The sequence below is a fragment of the Carica papaya genome, chromosome 1 (assembly GCF_054855325.1).
Source record: "Carica papaya isolate Zhongbai chromosome 1, ASM5485532v1, whole genome shotgun sequence".
Classification (NCBI taxonomy): Eukaryota; Viridiplantae; Streptophyta; class Magnoliopsida; order Brassicales; family Caricaceae; genus Carica; species Carica papaya.
In genome coordinates, this window is record NC_142309.1 from 1,365,156 (window position 1) to 1,380,769 (window position 15,614).

The 15,614-nt window shown below is 33.3% G+C and overlaps 3 protein-coding genes across 11 annotated transcripts; 2 read left to right on the forward strand and 1 right to left on the reverse strand.

The window, feature by feature from the left end:
- Positions 1-181: 181 nt before the first annotated feature.
- On the reverse strand, positions 182-4,264 carry LOC110809760 (UDP-N-acetylglucosamine transferase subunit ALG14-like protein). 8 transcript variants are annotated; one of them, XM_022035678.2, is made up of 6 exons: positions 3,960-4,262; positions 1,851-2,076; positions 1,504-1,757; positions 911-1,054; positions 603-662; positions 182-495 (listed from the first exon to the last, which is right to left on the reverse strand). In XM_022035678.2, the coding sequence occupies exons 2-6, from the start codon at positions 2,047-2,049 to the stop codon at positions 319-321; spliced, it is 834 nt and encodes a 277-aa protein (XP_021891370.1). In that variant the 5' UTR covers positions 2,050-2,076; positions 3,960-4,262; the 3' UTR covers positions 182-318. The 8 variants fall into 8 exon arrangements, 7 of the variants coding, with proteins under 7 accessions (XP_021891370.1, XP_021891372.1, XP_021891373.1 ...); XM_022035680.2 differs by having other exon boundaries at positions 1,851-2,079; XM_022035681.2 differs by having other exon boundaries at positions 1,851-2,711.
- Positions 4,265-6,492: 2,228 nt separating this feature from the next.
- Positions 6,493-11,880, forward strand: LOC110809761 (uncharacterized). 2 transcript variants are annotated; one of them, XR_002538884.2, is made up of 11 exons: positions 6,493-7,050; positions 7,217-7,354; positions 7,812-8,000; positions 9,250-9,387; positions 9,481-9,599; positions 9,777-9,909; positions 10,001-10,130; positions 10,246-10,325; positions 10,880-11,014; positions 11,262-11,549; positions 11,641-11,880. XR_002538884.2 is itself a non-coding variant. In XM_022035684.2 (10 exons), exons 1-10 carry the CDS (start codon positions 6,577-6,579, stop codon positions 11,490-11,492), a joined length of 1,767 nt encoding a protein of 588 aa, XP_021891376.1. In that variant the 5' UTR covers positions 6,493-6,576; the 3' UTR covers positions 11,493-11,880. The 2 variants fall into 2 exon arrangements, 1 of the variants encoding a protein (XP_021891376.1); XM_022035684.2 differs by having other exon boundaries at positions 11,262-11,880.
- Positions 11,881-13,534: 1,654 nt separating this feature from the next.
- LOC110809776 (protein RSI-1) lies at positions 13,535-14,316 on the forward strand. Its single transcript, XM_022035699.2, has 3 exons — positions 13,535-13,701; positions 13,812-13,845; positions 13,977-14,316. Exons 1-3 carry the CDS (start codon positions 13,627-13,629, stop codon positions 14,156-14,158), a joined length of 291 nt encoding a protein of 96 aa, XP_021891391.1. The 5' UTR covers positions 13,535-13,626; the 3' UTR covers positions 14,159-14,316.
- Positions 14,317-15,614: the final 1,298 nt, after the last annotated feature.

The following is a 15,614-nucleotide window of genomic DNA, read 5'->3' on the forward strand; positions in this document are numbered from 1 at the left end:
ATATAGACATATATTTTTTTAAAAAAAAAACATAAAAACCCCAAGTATTTTATTCATAATTAAGATTAACATTGCAAAAACATAACTATTTATTAAAAAATAGAAAAGTAATCTAACACACACTGTTAATTATGAGAAATTACCCATATTGAAGAGTGTACATATACTATAAAAGTGCATGTGAAGAAGTTAAACATGGGATTCAAATTGATTCATGTTTTTGCACAATCTTAAAACACAGTTATATTTTGTATAATATTTGCATAACCTGTTCTGGACTAAAAAGAATCTAAAGACAGATCTTTTGGAAGAATTCAATCACATGAGGCGGCCAACGTAATGAGCCCGAGGATACTTACTCTTTAATTGAGGCCATTGCACAAATATTTGATCAGCTATTCGTAATTTATACAGAACCAAGCCGCTTAAAGACAGCCTTCTCACTCTTGCTATACTCTCGACGTAAAATGTAGATGACCATCTAATCCCCACAACCTGCAATAAACACATCCGCTCATATTTCTTCTTTTGTATAATGGGTTTAATCCATCAATGCAGAATGCCAGTAAAACAGATTGTTGAATAGATACATATATATAAACCTTAAACAAGAAGGCTATCACACAAATGGGGACACAAGTCCCCGGGCCATTGCAGAGAACCTGTAATTAAAATAAAGTTTATATCATCAATATATTCAAGTACTTTCCCGGAGTTAAAAAATGTCACATTAAGTCAAGCTTATGAGCACTGGATTTTAATATTAAAAAAATAATAGTTTTTAAAACTACAATATAATGGTCTATCCACCAGTGCTTATGATTAAAGTTGCAGGGTCGAACTTACAGGAACCTGATCATTTACAGTGACAACACGAGAAGGAAAAGATGTGGAAGGAAAGTTCTTGTACCACTTGGGGTCTGATCTTAATCATTAGCCATAAAGCATGAGCAAGAGCAAGTAAAGTTGTCCAAACAGAAGTCACATATGATTGGCCAACTTCCCTGCTCCTGTAAATCTGCATGAACTGTTGAGGAACATCCTTAATCTCGCTCTGCAGCATCAATCAAAACCAATTTAAGAAAGAACCTTAAATATAATAAGCGAAAATAAGCACGAAATTTTAGTGCAACACTAGAGTAGCTAACAAGTTAAGTAGAATAGATATATATATATATATATCTATACATCATTTCCTTGCATATGAAAGATGGGTAAATATAAAGCACATTTATATACAGGTGATTTTCTACGTCTGGAAATGAATAAGAAAGATTTTTAAGAAGGCCACAGGGTAAACCAGATGGAATCAGAAATTGGTGACAATAAATATATGCTGCCAACACATCAAAAACAATTATGTCCAATGTATAAAGATATTCTCCAACTTTCTTGAAAAGATGTACCAGCATAAATCTCAAACAAAATAATTCATCTCTTTACAAGCATATACTCCAATTATAAACCAACTGAAACATATATTAGCACTAAACATAAATATACCATATCTGCTAAAGAATTCTCCAATGCACGAGCCTTTTGGAGACTCATATTATCAGTGGCAGCAGCAATATAAAATCTAGGTTTAAACCTGTTCTTCTGCAACACAGACAGAAGATCGAGCATCTCTGCTGTGTGTCCCCCTGATAAAACAAAAATTGTAGAGCAGTGATTGCATATTAAAGTAACTAAAAGCAATGGGTGTAAACCTGTTATTCTGCACCAGAGGAAAGAGATCAAGAGTATTTGCCGTGCGCCTCCCATAAAAAAATCGTGAAGCAACGCAGCGATTGCATATTTAGTAACTAAAAGGAACAGTTTTGGAAATTGAAACTAAATTCACCACTCACCAGAACCTAAAATAATGAGAGTACTGAGAGGCTGTGAATCCCTGTGGTGATGGGGTTTCCCCGTTTGGTAGATAACAAACAGAACACGAAACAAGATAACTGTGGCCATGGTAATGATAATGGATGTAATGCTAAAACTTGAAGCCATTGCAGAAAAGAAACAATCACTTTGTTTATCCATTGCAAGAGGCTCATACATCTCTTTCCCAAGAGTTACCTGTGCATCCTACTTTATAAAAACAGGCAAAAGAGAATTACCAAAGTTACAAAGACATTTGCAAATACGTAAGATTCAATTGAGAATTGTAACAAAAATAGATATTTCTAATTTGGCAATAAGATTAAATGAACGAATGTAAGTTTTGACATGGGATGGGTGCCTTCAATTATGAGGGATCAATGCCTGTAACATCTGTATAGGATTGAACTGACAACAGTAACAAAGATGGATACAGCTTCGAAATTAAATGAAGAGATAGATGCTAATTTTGAAACCCAGGATTTAGGCCTTCAATATGAGAGGGATCAAAGTCCAACTCATAAAGATTAATTGGAAAAAAAATTGAACAGAACCCAAGTATGAATTCAAATCACGGGAATTGACATGGATGCACAAGGACATCATCTAATTTTTTTAATTTAATGAGAAAAGATAAGATTTCTTAAAGTATCAAATACATTTTATGTTCTAAGGCAGAAAGATGTTATCACAAGTGTGACCCCCGGATGCTCCAAAAAATTTTAGATGTTTTAGAAGTTGCCACTGATTCAGTTGTAGTTAGAATCAAACCCCAAAAATTGGCAGTGGTTTTTCTGGAGAAATGAGTTATACATGAAGAACGAACAATTAGTTCACAAGACCTGGAGAAAAGGAAATAGAATATGAAAATAGAGTATGAATCCATGAAAAGTAAAATGGAGATTAGCAAGTCACAATGAAGAAATCTTAACGGCCAAATAGCAATACTTACAGAAAGCCCGTGCATAAGAGCAAGCTAAAAGCAAGCCATACAAAAACTAGTCAAGCATTAGTGGAATCCCAAACTTTTAACAGTACATAAGGATGGTTGATTGAATTCATGAATTAACAACTCCAATATTGTCATTCGGAAAAAAAGAATTAGCAAAACAAAAGGAAGCCAAAACCTTTGCATTGTCAGCTTTCTTTGCCCCTAATACCAAATACCATTAAACTAGAAGAGAACCAGCTAACATAAAATCAAGAACAATGTAGAATCCAACTGAACCTCCCATATGTGCAAATGTAAGGATAACAACCAATAAGCAAGTAGCTAGTAAAAGTAAATTCTATACTCGCTGAACTATCATCTGACAGCTATGTCTATAATGCCATGAATCAAAACTCAAAAACACATTCAGGTATCCTTAACAACTTAAGCTGTATGTAGGAGGATTAGATAAAGTAACAGCTGAGATTATATTTACTTTGCATTTTGTCCAAGTTATTCTATTCTCATTCAATTTCTATATTTAATTTATTTGATGTGTAGACTAATCATAATTTCAACCATCCCTACACATGATATCCCCCACTTGCCAACCGTAGAATCATGAAATCACCTACCTTAAATTTAACGCAAATTTGACAATATTATTCTAATTTTTAAGTTTTACATTATTTTTATTGTATTCCTATAACTATATATGGAATTCGAGCTCAAGCTTAGTATAGACTGCATTGTAGTTAACCCAGAAAAACACAAACAAGAGAAACACCCTATAAATTCAACAAACATGTTTTTAAGAAAAAAACTACAATTACTCAAGTCTGAAATAAGTCCAAGCCAAATGCAATTTGTTCATAACAGAAACTACATGCACAAAAGAGAAGTAAAACTACAGTAAAGAAGTTAAACCATGTAAACACATAAGCTGGTTACGCTCAGAATTTACCAAAAGCAAATCTAGATTTCGTGAAACAAGCTTATAGAATCTAGTCCAAGTACAGACCTAATTCAAAGACATTTTACCAAACAACAAAAAATATTTCTAACATGAAATGACCAAATATTAACCAAACTGAAGTCAGTAACCAAGCATCCGAATCTATTCAGAACAACGAAGATAGACAAAGGAATAAGGACTTACCTGGTGGAACCTTGCGAGTGGAAGCTCAAGATAGCAGAGATGAGATTCAGCGACGATGACCGTGTGGAAGAGGAGATGGTTTCGGCGGCGCTAAAGCACTGCAGTTAAAGCAATAGAGCGGAAAGGCGATGGTATGGCGCTGTACGACGGGGAATACCAGAAACTGGCCAAGGAAGGAGAAGATTAATGAAACTACAGAGGATCTGGTGATGGAATTTTCGATATTTCACTGAAGGACCCTCGCAGAGACGAGAGAGCAAAGGCGCGAGAGAAAGGACGAGAGGAGAGATCCCAAGATGAAAAAGAAGCCCAAGGGCCGAAAGGTGATAATTTGTGGAAACCGTCGGAATGGGCCGGGCTCAGTTCGGCCCAATTAATATAATTAAACGGGTTGGACAAGCTTGGTCCGGTACGGTTAGGTAGTTAAGACTTAAAAATTTTCAAAAATAATTCAAATAATTATTTAACTAATTAACTAAATTAATTTACTTAATTAATTAAAATTGTTGTTTAAACTATTTTTTTACTTAATTTAATCATTTATTTATACTAAAATAATACATCAGGTTACAAAATAACGTTAACGTTAAGCTACTTACTAACTGTTCTATATATATATATATATAGTCCGATCCCAGTTAAGCCATGTTTGGAAGGAACAGAAGCAATCCATTGCAGATCTTGTCTTGAAATTTGAAAGTAAGATTTGGGTTTTGTATAGCTTGCTGCCTACAACGTATATAGTCAATTAATGTCATAAATTATAATATTTTTTGCAGCATAATATAATAATAAGATTATAATATAATTATATTCATCATTCATAGTTTAAACAAAAATAACAATCCACTTAATATATATATATACATATGTTAAGTGAATATTTTTATATTCGGATTAATATTATTTTTACTAAAAATTTCAGATTTTTTAAATTCTATAAACATTATTTATATAGAATTTTTCATTTTATATAAACGGCCGATATTTACCAAATTGCTCTTGTAATTAACTCCAATTAATTATCATAACACAAGATTCCTCTTTTAAGAGAAATTGATTGAGATATATGGGTATTAATTAAAATTAATTGGAAATTATTAACTTAATATTTTTAAATTATTTATTAATTTTTTCCCATTGATGGAGATGGAGAAAAATATTTTTTAATCGCTAAAAAATAAAAAAATTATTATTATTAAATAAATTATAATAATTTTAATGTAATATATATATATATATATATATTGGAAAAAGTGCAACTAACTCCTCTGACAAAAAAAACAATCGAAAAATGAAAAAAGGGCAAACGGCAAAAGGCAGAAAGCCGAAGTCTTTTTTTTATCCAAACATGGGAAAATGGTCCAAACATTTTCCACTTTACTATTTAATTAATTAATTATTATATTATTCTACGTCACACTCATCTCTTTGACCAATAATATCATTCCACGTCAGATGAATCGGACAAATAAATATAAAAAATTAAAAAGTATTTTAAGTAGATAACTGATTTTATTCAAGGGGAAAATGACGTCATGATCGGTGAATCGGATGGTTCTTCGGGTTGTGAGATCCGGTGGGGCCCAGCGTGCAGATTACGGGTGTTTTAGCGAGGAAGAATCGAGTGGAATGGAATCATTTGTGAAGTACTTAAAAATCTTTTGGCGTTAATTACAAGGTGGTCTTAATTTTGAGTGTAATTACAAGAGAGTTCCTTAATTTTAAAAAAATTGTAATTTAGTCCATGTATTTAAATAATATTATGAAATCAGTCCAATTTAAATAATTTTACTAAAGAATAAATTATAAACACAACAGCTTGAAGTCGTCAATGCTCTCAAGAAAAATAATTTATTTATTTATTTTTTTATCAATAATTTTAATATTTGTTAGTTTGTTGGATTGAATTGAGATATTTAGGAGTATTGTAATTTTTTTCAAATTAATGCACCCAATTATTATTATTGCAAAAAATCAGGGACTTCTCAGCAATTTAATATATGTTTATATAATTTAATTCAATTATAATTATTATGAGGAAGTAAACCTGAAAATTACAGCTCCTGCCCCTACTGTGGACTGTTGCCTTGGTGGTGGGACCCACATCAAGTAGCGGCGACAAAAGAATCCTCGTTCATATTGGATCCGATTGTATTTCCCTTTTTGCCCCTGAATTTTCAGGCATTATTTTTTTTTAAAAAAAGGAAAAATCTGGCACGGCTTCTCTAATTAAAAATATTAATTTTAATAATTTAATCAGCAAATAAATTTCGTATTTTTTATTTTATAAGAATATTTAAATTAAATTTTAAAAAAGATAATATTAGTTATTACGGTATTTAAATAAGAGGTCAATGGCATTTTCGATATTTCTGTCCAATAAATGTTTAAATCCGACATAAATATTAAACACATGAGTTGAGAAATCCACGTGTCCTTTGACATAGAGTCCCTGTCTTTGTCCTCACCTTCAAAGACCCGACCCGCTTTTTAGACGCCTCGCTTCTCCTTTTATACTCCCTGCTGTGATCTCTCTCTCTCTCTCTCTCTCTCCTCTCTCTCTCTCTCCTGACAAACACAGTGCTAGAGAGAGAAAACTGAAAGCTCAACGGCAATGGATGAGGATTCGGCTTTGATCGAGCAAATTCTCAGAGAAGACCAGCAACAGAATGGTGTAGGAAGCCATGAAAACGATGCCTACGCTTGGAAAACGGTGTCGTACCAGAAGCGAAACAAGAAGGCTTTGAAACCATCGCAGGAGACTATCGCCGGCGATCTCCGCCTCGACACTGCTTCCGACGTTTTCCGAACGATCGAGCAGTACTCGGAGGATCGTCGCAGGCGAGCCGCAGAGGCGCAGAGGGCCGCCGCGGCGGCTTCTGCCGTTGATGTCGTCGCCATCAAAGGATCGAAGCGGCATTCGGACGACGAAGACAGCGACGAGGAGGCTCCCGGCGCGGAAAATGGCGGCGTCGTCGAGGTGAAGAAAACGAAGCCGAAAAAGCCGAAGAAACCGAAGGTTACGGTGGGGGAAGCAGCGGCGAAAATTGACGCCGCTCATCTCGGTGCTTTTCTTGTCGATATTACCGTGAGTAATTAAATTCTTATTTTGTTTTTTAATTTTCTGTTCTCTGGACTGATCTGTTTCTTCCTCTTCTTAATTCTCCCCCGCTTTTGTCATTTATTCTGTTCTGTTCTGCTCTGTTTTTGTTTTTCTTTTTAAATATTTTCATTTCTGTTTTTGGTTGTTTTAGGCGTCCTATGAGGAGCAGCAAGATATACTGCTGATGCGGTTCGCTGATTACTTTGGCCGCGCATTTGCCTCAGTGACTTCGTCCCAATTCCCCTGGTTGAAGATATTCAAGGAGTCTACTGTCGCAAAGATGGTTGATGTGAGTGTCCATCATTTTGTCAATGATTATGGTTTATTATATCCCTTTTTTTTCTTCCGGTGGTTGGTAGGAGGCTTGTAAAAATACTTTAAGGACAAAGGTTTTCCAGATTATCTTTGCCTAGTACAGTGTAATCCGCACTGTGAATTGGTGTTTTTTTTTAATTTAACTGGTCATGCAAGAGTTTCCTGGTGGAAAAATGACTTATGGAAATGGAGAATTTTGATGTGCTTTTACGTTTATATAGGTACATTTACATGAATTATATCTCAATGCGTCTAGTAAAACTTTAGCCATTTCAACAGTTATTCTGTGATGATCAGTAAGAGAAATTCAACAGACTGTAATGCAAGACGATCATGCATGGTGGTTTCAATGACTGTAACATCACTGTTGCCATTGATTTCTGGCTTTACAAATGGGATTTGATTTTAATTGTGGTTTTGCTCTCAAACAGATCCCTTTGTCTCATATATCTGAAGATGTTTATAAAACCTCAGTTGACTGGCTTGCCCAGCGATCTCCTGAAGCACTTGGGTCTTTTGTATTATGGTCATTGGATAGCATTCTCGCTGACTTTGCAAGCCATCAAGGCACTACCAAGGGATCAAAGAAAGTAGTTCAACAAACATCTTCAAAATCTCAGGTAGTTGTTTGGTCATAACTCACTCTATTTGTAGAAAAAGCAGACAGATGAATTTATTCCTGATTAAAGGTACTACATGTGATTATCATGTTTTTAACAAATTCAGGCATCATATTGAATTTTTCTAACTTGCACCTTTTTTATTGTTACATTCAGTGGACACACTTTTCTAGAACCATCTTACCGAATGTAATAGTAAATTGTTACATTGCCAAGTTACCAATTTTCCCGTGGACCACTCTAACATATTGTTTGTCACAATGACATCAATGAGTCTTTCTAACTATTCTGTAACTTCCATGTTATCCATTGTCATGACAATATTATGTTTCTTTAGATGTATTTTGCGCATTGTAGTTAAAACTCTTGCACATTTATCATATCTTAGCTTTCATATATCCATTTTTCCAATAGTATTGGGTATCTTTAGGCATATTGATCGTGATTGTAGTAAACACATGTCATATTCTTGCTTAAATATTTTTATCGGGTATCTTTAGGCATATTGATCGTGATTGTAGTAAACACCTGTCATATTCTTGCTTAAATATTTTCATCAGGTATCTTTAGGCATATTGATCGTGATTGTAGTAAAACACGTGTCATATTCTTGCTTAAATATTTTTTAGGATCTATTATTGCTATGATCTACCATCTCTATCTGAAAAGTCTCTTTTGGGAAGAAATATTTTGAATTGTGTAACTGTGGGAGACTCCTAGCTTCTATCAAGTGAAAAATATAATTGCAGTTTGCATTGCTGATTTTTGTCTGTCTTCTACTATGAGAGGAGCTAGAAATGAACTTAATTTAATTTCTGAAATCTGGTTTCTGATTTTTTTTGGCTAGTCCCAGTTCAATATAAGAACCAATTTTCAGGTACGAGTATTTGTTTTGCACTTCTCGGAGTAATATTGGATATTCTTTATTTTCCTTTTTCCTTCACTTCATTCTAGTTCTCCCTCTCTTTTTCTTTTTATATGGTTCTTTTCCATCTTTGCATCTGCTGTAGATATATTTTCCTTGTCATAAATGCTTGAATATAGGCCCGAATACTAATCTTCTTTTCTATGTCTTATTTATCATCATAATTTCTAGATTTGTCTTCTATGATCTACCTGTTGTGGCTAATAGTATTGCATTAGTATAACCACAATTGCATTGCAACTGTCTCAATTGATTTGACATTGCACATTGTACAACTGAGTAGTAAATGTAAATTGTGTTATCGATATGACTATGGAAATGCAGGTTGCCATATTCACTGTTTTGGCAATGACACTGCGACGGAAGCCTGATGTCTTAATCAGTTTGTTGCCTATAATGGGGGACAATCTAAAGTATCAAGGACAAGACAAGCTTCCAGTCACCGTCTGGGTGGTTGTACAGGTGATTATAAATTGATTTCTTAATTTTACCAGATAAGCAATAACTACTTCTGATCTGTCAGTATTCAGAATAGCTTGACAACTGTTTGGACAGGCGTCCCAAGGTGATTTGGCTGTTGGGTTGTATATGTGGGTACGTCTTCTCTTGCCCGTGCTGTGTGGCAAGTCATGTAATCCACAGTCCAGGGACTTGATTCTTCAGTTGCTGGAGAGGTTGGACATTTCTCATATTCAACCAAATCTTCATTCTCTCCCTTTTGCATTATGAAATTCTTATTCTAAAGAAATCTTCAGGTAGCTGATGGCAGATGTATAGAGACATGTTGCATCTTATTAATTTGCTTCTTTCTCACATTATCTTTTTTTTTTTTTTGGATTATCCGATTTCAGAATGTTGTCCTTGCCTAAAGCTCGCACTATTTTAGTTAATGGTGCTGTAAAAAAAGGGGAACGCTTGGTGCCCCCATCAGCTCTTGAACTTCTGATGAGAGTTACATTCCCATCCCCATCAGCTCGGGTTAAGGTGGTTCCAGCTTTAAAAAGAAAGAAATTAATGCTTTGATATTTCTCACAGAAATTTGAAGTCTGAGGCAATGAATTTAATCTCTGTGTAGGCAACAGAGAGGTTTGAAGCTGCTTATCCAGTCTTAAAAGATGTTGCGCTTGCTGGTTCCCCTGGAAGTAAAGCAGTGAAACAAGTTGCTCAGCAGATATTGCCCTATGCAGCCAAAGCTGCTGGAGAAGGTAACAAGAAATCCAGCCAGTCGCTTTCCATTTAATGCACTCCATCCTGGTTTCTCCTCTAAATTTTGGGAGACTAACGTATGTAACTTCTTGTGAAATACGATGTCTTCTGCAGGGGTTGCTAACCTATCTAGCGAAGCATGTGACATTTTTATTTGGTGTTTGACCCAAAACCCTGAATGTTACAAGCAGTGGGTATGCATTTTTCTTATCAATACTTTTATCATATGCTTGCACTCAGAGTGAAAGGAACTAAAAGAAAGTGGGGGACTATTCACTGCCTTTTCTCTTCTTTAGATAAAAAATAAAAGAAAATACAATAAAGCAAGAAACAATGAGCATTCCTGACTCTCTTAATTTTTTTTAAAGTCACTCCTAAATGTAGGGGGAAATTAGAGGGAAGGGAAAGAATTTGAAACTTCAAAAATAAATTCTCTATTTTATTGAATTATCACTTTATTAATAAAATGTATAATTGAAAATATTCTTATAATCAATCTTTTCCTTGTCTTTATGCACTTGAAAGTGTTACAACAAACTTTTTTTTAGCTATATAAAATTTTAGTTATTCAGATTGAGGAAGCATCTTTCCTTTAAAACCTTTTATTTCTTTCATTTTCTGTCTATTCCTTTCTAATTTTTATCCAAACATAATTGGTCATGCATTTATGTGATGAGTCCCTTCGAAGAACTGTTTGTGATGAGAGATGTAATTACATCATTGCATTTTCAATAATGTCTGGAAGCAGGATGTGCTATATCTTGATAATCTCGAAGCAAGTGTTTCTGTTTTGAGAAAGTTGTCGGACGAATTGAAGAAGAAGTCCATTAAGCATGCTACTCTTGACCCTTTAAAGCAAACAATGAAACGTTTCAGGCAAAAGGTATGTATTTTTGACAAGGTGCTTTTGGTCCTCAACTGTGTGGAAACTATTAAGCATATTCATGTTTCCTTCATATTTTGTTGTCTAAGAACCAAATTCCCCTCTCCAATAAAAAGAAGTAGAATTGAGTTGCATAAAAACTCAAATATTATCACAGTTATTCCTGGTTGGAGTTACAATTTACCATATTTCCAATTGAATTCTAACATTGAACACTGGGGCTGATCAGTTTGTTTTCTGTGCCTAGAATGAGGAAGCCTTGACAGAGTCTGAAAATGCCGATTGTGCTACATTGTTGAAGGATGCAGACAAGTACTGCAAAATAATTTTAGGACGAGTTTCTCGTTGGGGTGGATGCCTGAAAAGCATGATTTTCGTTTCTGTTGCCCTTGCTTTAGGTGCTGCCATCATGTCACAAAACATGCAAGATTGGGACTTGGACTTGAAAAAACTGACTACAATGTTCAATTTACAATGAACCCAGAGAGAATTCTGCGAAAAACTGTTGGGCAGCATAGTGGCTCATATAATTCTGGTATGTTTCATTATGTTCTGCATAGACCAGGTCAAATGGTCTTGAAGATTACTCAGTGCAAGATGGCATGAAGAGTTTCTTTGAATTGCAGACGCTAAGAAGCAGCAGTGCCTGGTGCCGGAATTCTGCAAGCTGAACATTCTACAGACCGTGATGCTGTCTGGTTAGGCTTGAATTCAGTTATAATGACTCGTTATTATTTGATGACTAATTTATAGTGGTTTGTGTCTATGTCAAATTTTGAATCATAAATAATTGGAATTATACATGGATGAAAAATGAATCTCGGAAAGAGATGAATGCTTTAAACCATAACAAATTGCTTTTTACATATACAGTGTTTTTAAAAAATCTGTCACATATCAATAGATTTAGTATATCCTCTGATCTAGTTTTACCGTCTGGTGTGTTTATACCAATAGATTTATAGAAATATTTTGAACATGTTCTAGTAAAAAAGGGTCTGTCAAAAAAACTTGTACTTCTTCAGTCCTGACACTGCATTTACTGATTTAACTTATAGAAGATGAATAGGAAGAAAATGCAGGGAATATTTAGCACGAAGATGGTGTGAATCAATGGGATGTATGTGGATCTGGTAGGAAATTAGTCTCACGGGATGTCTCATGTTCTTCTGGTGTATTATTAAGTGATGTAGATTATACAAATTTTTTTAAAAACCAAATCCAAAATAGTAACAGGAGTTAAAATCAGAATTAGTATTTTTCAAATCTAAGTAAATACAGTAAAACTTCATCTTTTTTAAAAAAATATATATATAAATATGAATTTGTCGAAGAGAATTGAATAGTTTAACCAAAACTTGTATCATTAAATTCAAAGCTCAAGTCTCTTTACAATTTTATCCTTGTAATTGTAGTTTGTTGTGTGGTGTTTCCGAAACTTATTTGTGATTTTATATGTCTAATATATTGGAATGAATAAACATTTCTCTTCTACGTGTCCCTAGAGTTTTTGAACAATCCGAACTCTCGGAAATATATAGAGAAGTAAAGTACGAATGTACCCAATGAACCGCACTCCTTTATATACGTCAGAAGTCCATCGACGAAAAGGGGTTGAAGAAAGATCGAACCCAATTCCTATAAGTGCAGTCGAAATTTATAAAGATGCATACATTTGAGTATTATTGACAAAACCATTAACTATTTCTTGAAATAGAAGAATTTATCTCACCCACGAGTAAATCTTTCGTTTTAACCCATTTAGCCTACAAACAAAGTGAAGAAGATGATGCAGCCGGATTTCAAAATCAATGCGAAGCGATAAGGAGGTTAGTGATGATGATGTAAACATGAATGGGCCTTGTTTGTCCTTTTACTAAACTAAAGCATGTGCAAATTGAAACTCTTGAGGATTATGATATAATAACTCCTTTTCCTATCCGTATCAAGGATTATGATATCCTTGATTTAAGAATTCTTTATTTGCTTCATATACGAGACGTATATGAATTCATGCTTTTACTAGCACAATATATATATATATATATATATATTTCAGCCTTTTAGCTAAGACTAAGTGTAGTCCAAATAAAAAAAGATTTCTGAGAACCGAAAAGGAAACAAAAAAGAAAACCCTCGAAAGCTCCAAAAGAGATTTGACACCAATCACGCAAATAATTTTCATTTTCTTTTATTAAGATCTAACACAAGATTATCTTCTTACTGTAATTTTATAAATACAGTGATATATAATATTAAGAAGTTTATATTTTTAATTAAATTTACAAGTACCCTTTTATGAAAAAGACATAAGCTAACGTTGAAAAAATTGCGAGACCAGACAGAAATTAGATGACAAAGAACACGCCGCATTTATCGCTCACTTAAATCAACCAAAAAATGAAAAACCATCATACCATATCGTGGTAAAAAGATTTTCTGCTCCCAAAATTCACGCCTTAGAAAAAATGGATCATATACATATACGGTGTGTGTGTATGTACGTACCCTTTCCTATCACTTCATCACTATAAATATCGCCTCCCCTCTCCTCCCTCTTCATCATCCTCTTCGATCTATATTCATATATATATATATATATATATACAAACATGGCAACTTCTCGAATCTCACTCTTCTTAGTAGTCTCTCTGCTTCTTCTGATTACCTTCTCTAACATAGCCGAGGTAAACATATATATATATATATATGTATGTATGTCTTGTATTTACAATACATAAGGAAACAGTTAGATGGTATCTAACTTCTATTTTCTCTTCAAATAATTCAACTGCAGGGTTATGGTCGAGTTAAGCTCAGATCGTCATCAGGTAAGCATGCATGGGTTATAACCATATTTCTTGCTTACACGTTATAATATATATATATATATATATGTGTGTAGACATGTGTATATGAATATGTGGGTATTATATTATATATATGTGTATATACTGTGTAGAATGCAGGCCAAGATGTATGTATCGTTGCTCGGCAACATCACACAAGAAGCCATGCATGTTCTTCTGTATAAAATGCTGCTCCAAGTGCCTCTGCGTCCCTCCTGGTACTTATGGCAACAAGCAAGTCTGCCCTTGTTATAATAACTGGAAGACGAAGGAAGGAGGACCAAAGTGCCCTTGACCTAATTTCTTCTTCTTCTTCTTCTTCCAATTTTTCAATATTAATGTATTTGTTTCAGTAATTACTTCAATGTCTTAATTATGTAATCACCTTATTAATTAAGTTAATATTAGCATTTATAATACTATCCAGAGAAAATAAAAAGAAGTTTAAGATTATCTTTTTTTTAAAGTATAAATTATTTTATACATCATGTGGATGAATCTACACATAGTTTAAATTAATTAAAAATTATACATTTTGATTATTGTTTATATTTAAAATTTACCATAGAACAGATCCGATACAAATTTTACTAAATTCTGATATGATCCGTACATATGAACAATAAATACAAATTTACTCCGAATTCGGAGTGGGTATTTTTTTTCTTTGATTTTTTTCAATTATATTTAATTAATAAGTTATCTGATCTAAAAATCTGATGTAATTATTTTATTATATTAATATAAATATAATTATAATTTATTAAAAATTACATATAGTAATGTAGTACTTATATTTATTGACATAAATATAAATATATTAATAAAAAAAAATAAAGAAATATATTATTTACATATTTAGTGAGTTGGGTTTGGACCGATTTTAGAAGTTCAAACCTAACTAACTTGACTCACTTGACTCGACTCTTTTTCTCCGCAAACCTAAAATTTAATCCCACCCGAATCTACACTTAACGAAAAATAAATCGTATTGGATCACGTTAAGATGGGTCAATTACACAGGTTTGAGGGCAAAATTTCATCCATAGACAGAAAATAATTGATTTTTTTTCCGTAAAATTTTTTAAATAAAAATTTATATATTTTACTAATTAAAATAATATTTGTGCATCAATAACAAAATATTTTAATTTTGAAATTCCAATTTGATCTTAGAATATAATTTTCACCATCTCATTTGAGCCCTTTTCAATTTATCCTAAGCACATGTTTATTTCCATTTTTTTTTAAAGTTTCCCATTTTGATAGTCTACTTTCACCATTTCAACTTATTAAATGTTTGGTTGCATGACCTCAAAATATGTTCCATAAAGAAAAAGCATATACTCGTACCCGCCACATACTACTTCAAACGAATTTAGATCTAAATTACCCGTTCTACCATACGAGGAATTTTATATACTCATCACCAAATTTGTTATTCTCTATTTGTTCGTTCCACTACTCAATATACTACATATAATTTTTATCATTCATAAACTAGACGAAATATATGTAGATAACGGACAAGTATATATGCATTGTTCGTGCTCGTCCCATACTCAAAACGGGTATATTTTTGCCCCATACCCACCTTATACTTCTTGTTATTTGCCAATTTAGTCACTCTTAGTGGTAGGGTTATTGGTGAATTAGTGGATAATCCACCCTATTGACCATTCTTACATTTCACTCTTCTATTTGATGGTGTGAGTTTAAATAAACAATTGATTAAAACTCTATAAAATTCA

Bases quoted from the DNA above. Each gene is read 5' to 3' on its own strand.
- LOC110809760 (XM_022035678.2), bottom strand. From the start codon at position 2,049: ATGTATGAGCCTCTTGCAATGGATAAACAAAGTGATTGTTTCTTTTCT. The intron at 1,758-1,850 runs GTGAGTGGTGAA...TTTTTATGGGAG, and splicing joins TCTCATTATTTTAGGTTCTG to GCGCACGGCAAATACTCTTG. The intron at 1,055-1,503 runs GTATATTTATGT...TTGATGCTGCAG, and splicing joins AGAATTCTTTAGCAGATATG to AGCGAGATTAAGGATGTTCC.
- LOC110809761 (XM_022035684.2), top strand. From the start codon at position 6,577: ATGGATGAGGATTCGGCTTTGATCGAGCAAATTCTCAGAGAAGACCAG. The intron at 9,388-9,480 runs GTGATTATAAAT...CTGTTTGGACAG, and splicing joins CCGTCTGGGTGGTTGTACAG to GCGTCCCAAGGTGATTTGGC. The intron at 11,015-11,261 runs GTATGTATTTTT...TTCTGTGCCTAG, and splicing joins TGAAACGTTTCAGGCAAAAG to AATGAGGAAGCCTTGACAGA.
- LOC110809776 (XM_022035699.2), top strand. From the start codon at position 13,627: ATGGCAACTTCTCGAATCTCACTCTTCTTAGTAGTCTCTCTGCTTCTT. The intron at 13,702-13,811 runs GTAAACATATAT...ATTCAACTGCAG, and splicing joins CCTTCTCTAACATAGCCGAG to GGTTATGGTCGAGTTAAGCT. The intron at 13,846-13,976 runs GTAAGCATGCAT...TATACTGTGTAG, and splicing joins TAAGCTCAGATCGTCATCAG to AATGCAGGCCAAGATGTATG.